Below are 14,026 nucleotides of genomic sequence, written 5' to 3' on the forward strand. Positions count from 1 at the left end.
GACACTGCGGAGCTGACCCTGTAACTGGTGGGGCCGAACCTGTGATGAGTGACACTGCGGAGCTGACCCTGTAACGGGTGGGGCGGAACCTGTGATGAGTGACACTGCGGAGCTGACCCTGTAACGGGTGGGGCCGAACCTGTGATGAGTGACACTGCGGAGCTGACCCTGTGACGGGTGGGGCGGAACCTGTGATGAGTGACACTGCGGAGCTGACCCTGTAACGGGTGGGGCGGAACCTGTGATGAGTGACACTGCGGAGCTGACCCTGTAACGGGTGGGGCCGAACCTGTGATGAGTGACACTGCGGAGCTGACCCTGTGACGGGTGGGGCGGAACCTGTGATGAGTGACACTGCGGAGCTGACCCTGTGATGGGTGGGGCCGAACCTGTGATGAGTGACACTGCGGAGCTGACCCTGTGACGGGTGGGGCCGAACCTGTGATGAGTGACACTGCGGAGCTGACCCTGTGATGGGTGGTGCGGAACCTGTGATGAGTGACACTGCGGAGCTGACCCTGTGACTGGTGGGGCCGAACCTGTGATGAGTGACACTGCGGAGCTGACCCTGTGACTGGTGGGGCCGAACCTGTGATGAGTGACACTGCGGAGCTGACCCTGTGACGGGTGGGGCCGAACCTGTGATGAGTGACACTGCGGAGCTGACCCTGTGACGGGTGGGGCCGAACCTGTGATGAGTGACACTGCGGAGCTGACCCTGTGACGGGTGGGGCCGAACCTGTGATGAGTGACACTGCGGAGCTGACCCTGTGACGGGTGGGGCCGAACCTGTGATGAGTGACACTGCGGAGCTGACCCTGTGACGGGTGGTGCGGAACCTGTGATGAGTGACACTGCGGAGCTGACCCTGTGACGGGTGGGGCCGAACCTGTGATGAGTGACACTGCGGAGCTGACCCTGTGACGGGTGGTGCGGAACCTGTGATGAGTGACACTGCGGAGCTGACCCTGTGACGGGTGGGGCCGAACCTGTGATGAGTGACACTGCGGAGCTGACCCTGTGACGGGTGGGGCCGAACCTGTGATGAGTGACACTGCGGAGCTGACCCTGTGACGGGTGGGGCCGAACCTGTGATGAGTGACACTGCGGAGCTGACCCTGTGACGGGTGGGGCGGAACCTGTGATGAGTGACACTGCAGAGCTGACCCTGTGACGGGTGGGGCGGAACCTGTGATGAGTGACACTGCGGAGCTGACCCTGTAACGGGTGGGGCCGAACCTGTGATGAGTGACACTGCGGAGCTGACCCTGTGACTGGTGGGGCCGAACCTGTGATGAGTGACACTGCGGAGCTGACCCTGTGACGGGTGGGGCCGAACCTGTGTTGAGTGACACTGCGGAGCTGACCCTGTGACGGGTGGGGCCGAACCTGTGATGAGTGACACTGCGGAGCTGACCCTGTGACGGGTGGGGCCGAACCTGTGATGAGTGACACTGCGGAGCTGACCCTGTAACGGGTGGGGCCGAACCTGTGATGAGTGACACTGCGGAGCTGACCCTGTGACGGGTGGGGCCGAACCTGTGATGAGTGACACTGCGGAGCTGACCCTGTGACGGGTGGGGCCGAACCTGTGATGAGTGACACTGCGGAGCTGACCCTGTAACGGGTGGGGCCGAACCTGTGATGAGTGACACTGCGGAGCTGACCCTGTGACTGGTGGGGCCGAACCTGTGATGAGTGACACTGCAGAGCTGACCCTGTGACGGGTGGGGCCGAACCTGTGATGAGTGACACTGCGGAGCTGACCCTGTAACGGGTGGGGCCGAACCTGTGATGAGTGACACTGCGGAGCTGACCCTGTGACGGGTGGGGCCGAACCTGTGATGAGTGACACTGCGGAGCTGACCCTGTAACTGGTGGGGCCGAACCTGTGATGAGTGACACTGCGGAGCTGACCCTGTAACGGGTGGGGCCGAACCTGTGATGAGTGACACTGCGGAGCTGACCCTGTAACTGGTGGGGCCGAACCTGTGATGAGTGACACTGCGGAGCTGACCCTGTGACGGGTGGGGCGGAACCTGTGATGAGTGACACTGCGGAGCTGACCCTGTGACTGGTGGGGCGGAACCTGTGATGAGTGACACTGCAGAGCTGACCCTGTGACTGGTGGGGCCGAACCTGTGATGAGTGACACTGCGGAGCTGACCCTGTGACTGGTGGGGCCGAACCTGTGATGAGTGACACTGCGGAGCTGACCCTGTGATGGGTGGCGCGGAACCTGTGATGAGTGACACTGCGGAGCTGACCCTGTGACGGGTGGTGCGGAACCTGTGATGAGTGACACTGCGGAGCTGACCCTGTGACTGGTGGGGCGGAACCTGTGATGAGTGACACTGCGGAGCTGACCCTGTGACTGGTGGGGCCGAACCTGTGATGAGTGACACTGCAGAGCTGACCCTGTGATGGGTGGCGCGGAACCTGTGATGAGTGACACTGCGGAGCTGACCCTGTGATGGGTGGGGCCGAACCTGTGATGAGTGACACTGCAGAGCTGACCCTGTGACTGGTGGGGCCGAACCTGTGATGAGTGACACTGCAGAGCTGACCCTGTGACTGGTGGGGCCGAACCTGTGATGAGTGACACTGCAGAGCTGACCCTGTGATGGGTGGGGCCGAACCTGTGATGAGTGACACTGCGGAGCTGACCCTGTGACTGGTGGGGCCGAACCTGTGATGAGTGACACTGCAGAGCTGACCCTGTGACTGGTGGGGCCGAACCTGTGATGAGTGACACTGCAGAGCTGACCCTGTGATGGGTGGGGCCGAACCTGTGATGAGTGACACTGCGGAGCTGACCCTGTGACGGGTGGGGCCGAACCTGTGATGAGTGACAGTGCGGAGCTGACCCTGTGATGGGTGGGGCCGAACCTGTGATGAGTGACACTGCGGAGCTGACCCTGTGATGGGTGGGGCCGAACCTGTGATGAGTGACACTGCGGAGCTGACCCTGTGATGGGTGGGGCCGAACCTGTGATGAGTGACACTGCGGAGCTGACCTTGTGATGGGTGGGGCCGAACCTGTGACGTTAGCAAACTGACCCTGTGATCGGTGGGGCCGAACCTGTGATGTCAGCAAACTGACCCTGTGATGAGTGACTCAGCGGAGCCAACCTTCTGATGGGTGATGCCGTGGGGCCAACCCCGTGACGTCAGCAAACCGACCCTGTAACGAGTGACTCCTTGGAGTTGACCTTCTGATAGGTGACACCAAGGGGCCAACCCTGTGACATCAGCAAACTGACCCTCTGACAAGTGACTCTGCTAACAAACCCTCTGATGAGTGACGCCACGGGTCTGACCCCATGACGAGTCACTCCGCTGATCTGACCCTCTGAAAGTTGATGCCGCGGGACTGAAGCTGTGATAAGGGACGCCGTAGGGCTGACCCTGTGACGGGTGACACTGTGGGGCCAACCCAGTGACGCCAAGGGGCCGACCCTGTGACGTTGTGAGGCTTACTCCTGTGATGTCAAGAAGCCGACCCCGTGACACTGCCTGTGTGTTATGAGTAGATACCGGTGTACCACCCCATCACCTTTGATGTACAGCAGGACACACAGACTTGTGGGGGATTGTTGTTGGCCCCCATCGCTCCTCCATTATTAGTAATGTGCAGGGGACTGAAGGATGTTGGTATAGAATGGTTACCTGTGGCTCTGCATCGTCCAGGAAACGGAGTCCACGCATCTTCTGATCTCTTCTATATGTACATCACCCTCTACAGGCCGGGATGATAATGACTCGTTCTGTAGCAGGCACTCTACAGGACTGGGGCCCGGAGCACAGAAGTGTCTTCACATTTCCTGGCAGCTGCCACTAGTGGGAGCTAGCTCCACATGCCAGTGGGGGTATGCAGTGAGCGCCCCCTGCTGGTGGATGCAGACTGCTGCCATTTACCATTCTGGCTGTATATAGGGATGCATGGTACTGGTACTGTACACGAGGGCGGCTGGCAGGATTGTGGGCACATCGATGGCGCTCTCTGTGGAGGTGTTAAAGGGAACAGGGTTACCTGAATTTGGCGGGACCGGTTTTCGGTCATATGGCAATCTTGCCTTGCGCAGGCGTGTACTACGGAGAACATAGAATGAACTTCAATCCAATATTGCGGCCAGCATGCAGCCAGCGGGTAAGGAAAGGGTGAATCAAACACCCGAAAACTCCGCCCATATGACCGAAAACCGGTGTCGCCAAATTTAGGTGACAGGTTCCCTTTAATGTTATGTGTTGTATCACACTGCAGATTCTTAAGGCGAGTTCTGGCAATGCTGAGCTAATAGATATTTGTTTTCACTATGGCCCCCAATGTGATAACTGGCAATAAATTTCTTGACGTGTCATCTAGGGGTCCAGTCCTGGACCAGAATAGTCCTGTTAGCTGGAATCAGCGCCCCCGTCTGACTTGATACTTGTCACCTGGGCACAGTGTAATCCTCGTAGATTTTCTTTTCATGTCCCCGGCACAATGCGCCTCTCTTCTCCCTATAGATCGTCTCTTCAGAGTAATGTCTCCACCTGCTGGCCCGATGGTAAACTGCAGAAACTGTGCTGCCATAGAAAAATTAAGATGCGCAGGATAGGGTCTGTGCTGCTCGGTGTCCTGATTCCTTCAGTGGTATTTGTGCAGCACCACCATGGTGTTTGGAATCATATATGACTACTGGATCACACGCCGTCCATCTTCCAAGTTTTACTCAACAACATTATACAGTAAAACCTCGTCGAAATGACGTCCGACGAAAATTACATTGAAAAGTGGTCTTTCAGGTGGTGATCTTTCCAAAGAGGATGGCATCTGTGTATTATACAGCAGAGCTGAATCTGTCACAGGGAATCTTATCTGTGTACAGGGGTGGTCTCACAGAGGTGGAAATCTAAGAAGTTTCAAGTTATTTATATGAAATGGGTTTTCATGTTGACTATCCTTGTAGGGTGAATTGATATTTGTAAATTGATGAATGGTTGTTATTTACATCTTATATCAGCTCTTACAATTTACTGTGCGGTTATCTTGGATGACAAACGCAGGTTAATTGAACAATGATGTTTGCTGATAAGTTGATTACACCTTGTCCAGGACAGCTAGTTTGTTGACTTGCAAATATTGAAGGACAAACTATAAATAATCAAGCAGTGCGAGTTAACCTCATCACCCTTTGACCTGTGGATTACAGCTTGAAACACAGCAGTTGTGAACTATAAAAAGAGGATATGCCTCTGTAATAAGCGATCCAAAGAACCAGAGACTCTTAAGAAAACCACAGCCAGGAACACTACAGGATAGCTGCCAGAAAATCATGGGTCAATCACATAGATTTGTCATTCTACATTATGTCAGCTTAGGGGACCACAGCCCTGGCTGAAAGAATACAGATTTGCTCCATTAACCATCACTAAACCTATGGATATGTTTGGGGTAGTCAGGATTTGGACCCACCAGTCGGAGAGCCAGGTTGTGACCCTCCGGACAACTGTCAGTCATCTCCCTATGCTTGTCGTTACATCCTCTCTCTCTGTGTGCGTGCCACAGGTGGGGTAGTGGGCCCTGAAACCTCTGAAGTCTCAGCTGCTCTTATCCCAGCCATTCAGTGGAAGGGTGAGACTCTAATTTTGCACCATCTTGGGTATTTTGCTGGGACTGTTCTATGTGTTTTTTTCCTGTTTTGTCATTCAATAAAGAATTGCCGCACTGTTTTACCCTCACTGTGTGTTGTTTGAGTAGTATTACGCCCATGGTAAAAGGAGAGCGGGCGTTCGGTGAGATGATCCCTTGTCGTTGCAGTTCCCGCTAGCGGACCTGGGTGACAGCCGACCCTCCACCCTCCCCATGGCTCCAGACTGAAGTTTCTATTCACTTGTAGCAGGCAGAGATCCTGCCAGATGTATGGAATAGAAGGTTACAGATTTTCTCATTATATAATGGTAATAAATATATAAAACCATAATAATGACTTCCACATCTGATGGAAGTGAGGCCGGTGGATTTCAGCGCATTATGGCCACGTGGATCCACAATGCACTGCTCTCTGTAACTCAAAATTGCCAACTTTAGCTCTAGATATGAATGGAGAAGAAAACGTGATGTAATTAGTACAAGTCAAGTAAAGATCATGCGATTTCTAACATACAGTAAGTGTGTGGTCTCCAACCGTTAGCTCCAGCTGTGATACAACTACAACTCCCAGCATGTCTGCGCTGCGCGGAGATTGCCGTTTTATATAGAGTTTGGAAGCAAGTCAGACCCCATCCTCACGGAGGGGAAAAACACTTTCACAATTCATTTACATATTTAACTTTTTATTTTATTTGTTTTAAAAAGTATACACCCAAAAATAAGTTCGGCTTAGTCACCTTCAGATAATGTGTAGTTACTCCTGTCACCATTGGATTTTGATATGCAGCCACCTGGATATATGTTTATTTGTGGTCAAGCATAGTTCCTGCGGGGGCAGTCATTGTGCTTGACCTCGGATCTCGACAGAGGGACCTACAGTAGCAGTGCGTCGCTGGAGGAAAATAATGGATATCAGAGTTTAGAAAACACATTGCAAACAGGAACCATCATTAAATAGTAGCATCTAGAAGTTGTCAATCAGATCCTGCTCGGCCGCATATCAGGATTATTACAAAAGATCAAGGCGCAATCGACCGAGATCGAAATATCAATCACAAACAGGCACTAAATAACAATCAACTGCATATATGCTCTGATCAGCGAAGGGAAGTAGAATGAAGCCTCTGCAGTGTCCAGAAGAACTTTCAGAGGCCCAGCCTAAGATGGGCCAAGGACAAGTCAATTTATTTGGGACCAAATATAACTAAAGGGGGGATAATTTCCTTTGCCAATTTTTATTATGTAAAGTAGAAGGTGGACAGTCCCACTTCATACTGGAAGTATTGGACATGAGCTGAGCTTGGAGCAAATCGTAAAATAAAAGTGTTTGATGGCGCATTAAATAGGCCGGCCATACACATGAGACATAAGTAGGATGGACAAACGCGGATGCAGCCATTGCCTGGTGCAGCTATACAGGGTTTAGTCCGTACTTGCAGTTACAGGTGTTCATACTGGCCAAATATTCAATGACATCGGGTGAAGGATGAACAAACTTTCTGGGGAATGTTCTTTTACGGAAGGCTTTTTCGTGAGCTAATGACCATTGGTTGAAAATTATAAACATGGCCACCTTCATTCTAGATGATGTTGGAGCGTCATTCATCATCTAAAATTAATGTTTTGATTGACTTTAGACTAATGCACACGACCACCATTAGCGTCCTAAAAATGTACGCTCTGCAGTAGCGCTCCTACTATCGATCTCCCAGTTATTAGTGTTCAATTATAATAAAAGGAGGTGGGTGGCTTCTATGGTCTGATATATGATCTTAGGCTATGTTGGATTTCAATCAGTTGTGTAACTCCCCACTTTTGGTATGGGACTTGTCCACAATATTTGGAAGTCTACAAGATTCCAAGAGATGGATGGAAGCACCCAGAGTCACGAAGGCTTCTCATCCATATTGGGAAAGGCTTAAACTAGAGGTAAAAATGTGAGGTCATATAGTCGGGGTCCTCCAGGTGAAGCCTTTGTGCTGCCAGTTCTTTATACTATGAGGAACATTCTACTTCCCTTCTAAGACCTTGTCCAATCTCCGATACACAGAACGTCAGTATGAATCACTTTGGTTAATAGAGGATTCTGCATTCATCCACACAAGTGCGTTCCTGGCTTCTTTAATGAAAACAATGACCATTAGTGGTGGTCGCCTCTGGAGATCTCTGGTGAGATGTGACTGTCCGATGGGCGATAGTGACATGTTGAGCAGACAATGGACATCAGCACCTTTTGTCTTGTTCGGTAATTATATAAATATAATAAATAACAGAAATCAGTGGCTGTCTGAGCTCTGGACTCACAGAACGACTCTGAATTCTCTTTTTTTTTTCTTTAAATGTTTTATATTTACACAGAACGTCAAAAAGAACCAAGTACAATCAAAATTATCTTTACTGACACATTCATTTCAGGCCCGGTTGCTCCTGTCACCAAGGTGAAGAGGGGCCCTGCAAGTATTATGGCACCAACCTCTGATATGGGTGAAACTAACGCCCTTCCCACCTCCCTCCCCATCCAAACGCAAGTTCCATGCGACCTTTGAGGCCAAGATATTTATAAACTCCCTGTGTCACAGGAAGTGGAGTTAGGGTTGTAAGCTCTTTGGGGCTGGAGACTCAGGTCACTGGTTTTGGCTCCACGCAGACTGACAGATTTCGAGCAATAAATAAAGTTCAATACTAATATTCATAATAATAAATTATCTCTAGTCTCCCAGAACAGCTGCCCAGAATAGGAGGTAAATGCACTACGTCCCGTGGAACCAGGTACAAGAGTCCATCCCCCGGGAGATCCTCTTGTTTCTAGCTATTCTATTTTCGGACATTTTTTTTTGGCTTTCTCCAATCCTCAATTCTCTTGACCTCTGATCCTTCACCTCCCTGTGCCAACCCTGAATCCTATATCATGACCTCCATCCACACGGCCTTTATTGGACATGGTTGTGTGGCCCTCTCCTGATCTGACGCCCCGTTCCCACATAACAGGAGTCACCTCTGCTGGTCGGCTGAGGGAGTTTTAGGTTGTTTCGCACAGAACAGAGGGATTGAGGGGTGAAGGACACAAATGGTGACGGGCAGATGAGGGATGACCAGAGGTATGTGAGGGGCTCGGGCAGGGGTATGAGAGGATGTAGATTGGAGTAATGGTTGGGGAAGTATCCCCCTACAGTGCAGATCTGTCAGTGCGAATCCCAGGGCCTCAGACCTGAGACAGAGAGTTTTGGGTGGGGGGGGAGGTGGATAAGGGAGCACTTGAAGGAGTAATGAAAGTGGACAAGTTTAGTGGAGGAAACTGATAGGTTAAGGAGTCCAAGGTGAACAAAGATTTAGGACAGGTTCATATGGTCAGGGTCTTAGGATAAGTTCAGTGCGATATCCCCTTTTCTCTCCTCTCCACTTCCCACGTGTGTCCGGGGTCACACAGATTGTCTGCTGCAGGTCTGGACGGCACAGAGGGAGGGTTTCCGAGTCAGGGAGGAAAGGGGGTTCCCTGCCCCATCCCCCTCAGGCCTCTGGACAGACGCCTCAGTGGGGGAATCCCAGTCCCCCTTCCTCCCTCCAGGCTCCTGGATGGACCCCTCAGCTCCGGTTAGTGATGGTCACTTGAGTTTAGAAAGTCTCCATTTTCTGTGATTTGGAGTCGAGGAGGCAGAGGTGGAAGGGCCCCATTCCATGGAGTCGCCAGCCTCAGACGCGGGTCTGCTGAACCCACGGAGGGAAACTTCTTCTCCTGTTGAGGTAGAGGGGGAGAGAGAGCTTACTTACAGATGTAACAGAAAGGCACTACTGACAATGTACACATGTAGATGTGACATATAGACACATGGCGGTCACCTACAACCACGCACATACAAGCATTAGACGTCCTGCACTATATAGCAGTGAACGACGAACAGCGTTTTATCATTGCGACATTATCGTATCATTAAACTCCGCGACCTTACGTCCCCCATCTATTGATTCCTGAAAGAAATGTGACCAACCAGAAAAGCATTGCACGTGACACAGAGAGGTAACATACAAGGATGTTCTTTGCAGACTACAATACATGTATATACAGCGGGGGGCGCAGGGTAGAGGTCTGATCTTGTGGGCGGTGGTTGAGAGGTGTGCAGGACAATATTAGTACTGTTTCTCATTTAAAGGGAACCTGACACCCCCAAAATGGAAGTTGAGCTAAGCCCACCAGCAACAGGGGCTTATCTACAGCATTCTGTAATGCTGTAGATAGTAGATAAGCCCCCGATGTATCCTAAAAGATGAGAAAAAGAGGTTATATTATACTCACCCAGGGGCGGTTCCGGTCCGGGGCCTCCCATCTTCATCAGATGACGTCATCTTCTTGTCTTCCCGCTACGGCTCCAGCGCAGGCGTACTTTGCCCTGTTGAGGGCAGAGCAAAGTGCTGCAGTGCGCAGGTGCTGGGCCTCTCTGACCTGTCCCGGCGTCTGCGCACTGCAGTACTTTGCTCTGCCCTCAACAGGGAGATAAAGTACGCCTGTGCCGGAGCCGAAGCGTGACTACAAGAAGAGGACGTCATTGTAAGAAGATGGGAGGCCCCGGACCGCGACGTCCATCGGACCGGACCGGGACCACCCCTGGGTGAGTATAATATAACCTCTTTTTCTCATCTTTTAGGATACATCAGGGGCTTATCTACAGCATTACATAATGCTGTAGATAAGCCCCTGATGCTGGTGGGCTTAGCTCACATTCGATTTTGGGAGTGAGAGGTTCCCTTTAAGAGACCCGCCCTTCCGATGTATGGAGATATATTTCCAGGCAATGTTCCATTGGCAAAGTATGCAAATGAGCTCCACTTTAGAAGAAGAAATCTCACATCAGACATCCTTCTGTAGACTGTTGTTTCGGAGGTCCTTGCCCCTCATTAGTACAGAGGACTTTACTGGACTGATGCATCAAAGTCATCTATCCATTAGCTATCTTTTAGAGGCAGTACCCCCGAAAAAGCACTGTTTATAGATGGGCGTCTGGCTTGGCTAATGTCAGACTTTTTTCTTCCTTCTGGAGGGGAGCTATTTTGCATACCTTTCTGGATCAGGCTACTCTGTATGGACAAATGTAGGCCTGTATACTTGTATTCCACTTATCCCATCATTTCCAAGCTGCTCGACTGGTTATCGTCTTCTATGGTGGCATTGCTCAATAAGAGAGAAGCAGGATAGGATTCCGTGGCTTCTTCTCCATTTCCCAGTCCTTGATCACCCCCCTAACTAAGGCAGAGCCAGTAGACACGTGGACATATTCACAGGCAGCTTACCTGACCTGAACTCATCGTTGGCAAGGAAGGGATTGAATTTTGCAGTTTAAAGCACACCTCCAGACAAAACCTGACAGTTCAGATGTCAATCCCAACACCTTCCCCCAAGTCATACTCACAGGAGTCGAGGAGGCAGAGGTATTGGCTGCTGTTTGCAGGGTCATCACACTCGAGAGCTCCTTAAACTGTCCTGGTGCCTGCAGAACTGATATGAGGGAGGCAGGTTGTCACTAATCAATGTCTTTCCCTGACTAACAAAATAATGACTTTCCAGGGTTAAAAACACACATCAATTTTCCACTCCTTCATCCTGTAGAGCCATTACTTTGTTAATATGACTTGGGGGAGATATTGGGAAGTTTAGCTTACAACTGGTTAATGTAATACCAATTTGTAAGTTTTTGGGTGAAGGTGTGCTTTAAAGGGGTTGTCTGCCCTATATGTGTCCTATTAAGATATATGGGTGTAGTATAGGGATAGGAACCCTGTATATTGGGCCCAGCTGGGATCCAAGGCTTGGCTTCTCCCCATTACATTGATGGCCCATTGGTGCTCAGAAATGCTAATAGTTGCTATTAGGGGGAGACATAAAAAAGGAAAAGTCAATCCGATGTGGACAACCCCTTTAAGGGAGCAGGAATTGTAAATGATGGAGTCCTCCTGGCAATGGGCTATACCTTTACGTCATATTGGAAAATACATGATGTTCATTCATATCAGTTCCCAGGTGAAGAAGATGGTAATATAGAGCTATCATTACCTAGAAATCTAAAGTCAGATACGAGAAAACATTTTACCAGATTTCTCCAGTTCCTCAATCTGTTCACCTATTAATCACTATAAGGACTATTCGTTCTCTTGTCTACAACCTGCGGTTCTCAAACGGTGACTAAACTACAACCCCTATCATGCTGTGACAACCTGCAGCTAGGAGTTGTAGTTTAGCAGGCTTCCAGGATGTGCTGGTAGTTATAGTTTTGCAACAACTGGAGAACCAGAAATCAGAGACCACGGCTATAGATGTGGCTTTGGATGGTCGTTGTAGCCCTGAAAACTAAAACGTGTGATTAAGATGCCATTTCTATGCTGAATACACACAGAGCATAAATAATTCCGTAACATCATACATCTCCTGCGTCATGTCATTATACTTCCTGTAAACAGCATTAGAAAGATAATTTCCTTCCTTCAGGGCCACAAAACCAATCACAGCAGTGAGCATGGTGGTAGTAGACGATCAGACTGCAGCTTCCTGGCCACAAATAGATGGTATCGCTGAGGAAATCAATCTTAACGCCTTACGCATTTGAGGTCTCCAATGCACGGAGGGTGGTCTGACAAGTTCTGGGAAGTGCCCTAATTCTCTGCATTATTCATCACCTAATTGCACCACTATGGGTTTGATTATTTCTGCTACTCCACTGGCATTGAAATCCTGCACTAACGTCATGTGTCTCCTCGTTCCATGCGCAGTACTCGCCCTTCTGTCGGCAGAGGCATCGCTGATCTACTGTGCACATGCCATACATCATAGGAAAGTACTGTGCATGAGCAGAGATGCATGGGCAATACCACAGCAGTGATGGATCAGAGCTGAATAGACATCCGTCTGGGCCATGGAGGTGCCACTATTTATTATTATTATACATTTTTATAGCGCCATTTATTCCATGGCGCTTTACATGTGAATACGGGGCAAATATAGACAAATACATTAAACATGAGCAAAAAACAAGGCACACGGGTACGTAAGGAGGGAGGACCCTGCCCACGAGGGCTCACAGTCTGCAGGGGATGGGTGATGAAACACTAGGAGAGGGTAGGGCAGCGGTTCAGTAAGTTCAGGATCACTGCAGGCTGTAGGCTTGTCGGAAGAGGTGAGTCTTCAGGTTCTTTTTGAAGGTTTCTATGGTAGGCGAGAGTCTGATGTGTTGGGATAGAGAGTTCCAGAGTATGGGGGAAGCACGGGAGAAATCTTGGATGCGGTTGTGGGAAGAAGAGAGGGGAGTAGAGAAGGAGATCTTGAGAGGATCGGAGGTTGCGTGTAGGTAGGTACCGGGAGACCATGTCACAGATGTATGGAGGAGACAGGTTGTGGATGGCTTTGTATGTCATGAGGGTTTTGAACTGGAGTCTCTGGGTGATAGGAAGCCAGTGAAGGGTTTGACATAGGGGAGAGGCTGGGGAATAGCGGGGAGACAGGTAGATTAGTCAGGCAGCAGAGTGTAGGATGGATTGCCCAGAAATATTGCAATCGCACAGCCGTTATACGTTAGACCCTTTATGCTTCAGGGGTATAAGCACACCATATAAGCCTTTAGTCTCAATAGAAAAAAAGTTATCGCTATGTAAGCTCCACCTGGGTGCTGCTCCACAGAGAAAAACAGTTTGCATAAATGTATCCAAAACAAGAAAAAGTAACAGCGCACTCACCGGTGTTGAGCAAAAAGCGATTTATTCACATGAAGTCATGCGGTGCAGGGAGGGTAGTGAAACACATATGGATGACAGCTGTTTCGTGCTGCAAGCACTTCAACAGATCCAGTCTGGATCTGTTTCGTGCTTGCAGCACAAAACAGCTGTCATCCGTATGTGTTTCACTACCCTCCCTGCACCGCATGACTTCATGTGAATAAATCGCTTTTTGCTCAACACCGGTGAGTGCGCTGTTACTTTTTCTTGTTTTTGGATACATGTAGGATGGATTGGAGTGGTGTCAGAGTGCTAGAGGGGAGTCCAGAGAGTAGGAGGTTGCAGTAGTCGAGGCAGGAGATGATAAGGGCATGCACTAGCGTTTTTGCGGTGTTGCGGTCAAGGAAGTCACCGATCCGGGATATATTTTTGAGTTTGAGACGGCAGGAGGAGGCAAGGGCTTGGATATGTGGCTTGAAAGAGAGGGCAGAGCCGAGGCACCGGGCGTGTGGGACTGGGGAAAGTGAGCAGCCATTGACATTGATGGATAGGTCTGGTGGAGGGGTAGAGTGAGATGGGGGAAAGATGATGAATTCTGTTTTGTCCATGTTCAGTTGTAGATAGATGAATCAGTGCATGTCAGAGAATCAGACCACCCTCGCTGCCAGGAAGATATGTCTGAAATAGTCTATTCCT

General features: G+C 50.0%; 1 protein-coding gene across 13 annotated transcripts in view; it reads right to left on the reverse strand.

The window, feature by feature from the left end:
• Positions 1 to 6,301: 6,301 nt before the first annotated feature.
• The window catches only part of SYNGAP1 (synaptic Ras GTPase activating protein 1), a 327,642-nt gene continuing 319,917 nt past the window's right edge, over positions 6,302 to 14,026 (reverse strand). For 8 of the 13 annotated variants that reach the window (XM_069746244.1, XM_069746238.1, XM_069746243.1 and 5 more), the window contains 2 exons: positions 11,038 to 11,123; positions 6,302 to 9,368 (listed from right to left, as the gene is read on the reverse strand). In XM_069746244.1, coding sequence (XP_069602345.1) covers positions 11,082 to 11,123 — 42 coding nt within the window. In that variant the 3' untranslated portion in view covers positions 6,302 to 9,368; positions 11,038 to 11,081. The remainder of the gene's footprint in view (positions 9,369 to 11,037; positions 11,124 to 14,026) is intronic. The other 5 variants (XM_069746242.1, XM_069746241.1, XM_069746240.1 and 2 more) reach the window with 1 other exon arrangement.

This window comes from Ranitomeya imitator, chromosome 2 (assembly GCF_032444005.1).
Source record: "Ranitomeya imitator isolate aRanImi1 chromosome 2, aRanImi1.pri, whole genome shotgun sequence".
Lineage (NCBI taxonomy): Eukaryota > Metazoa > Chordata > Amphibia > Anura > Dendrobatidae > Ranitomeya > Ranitomeya imitator.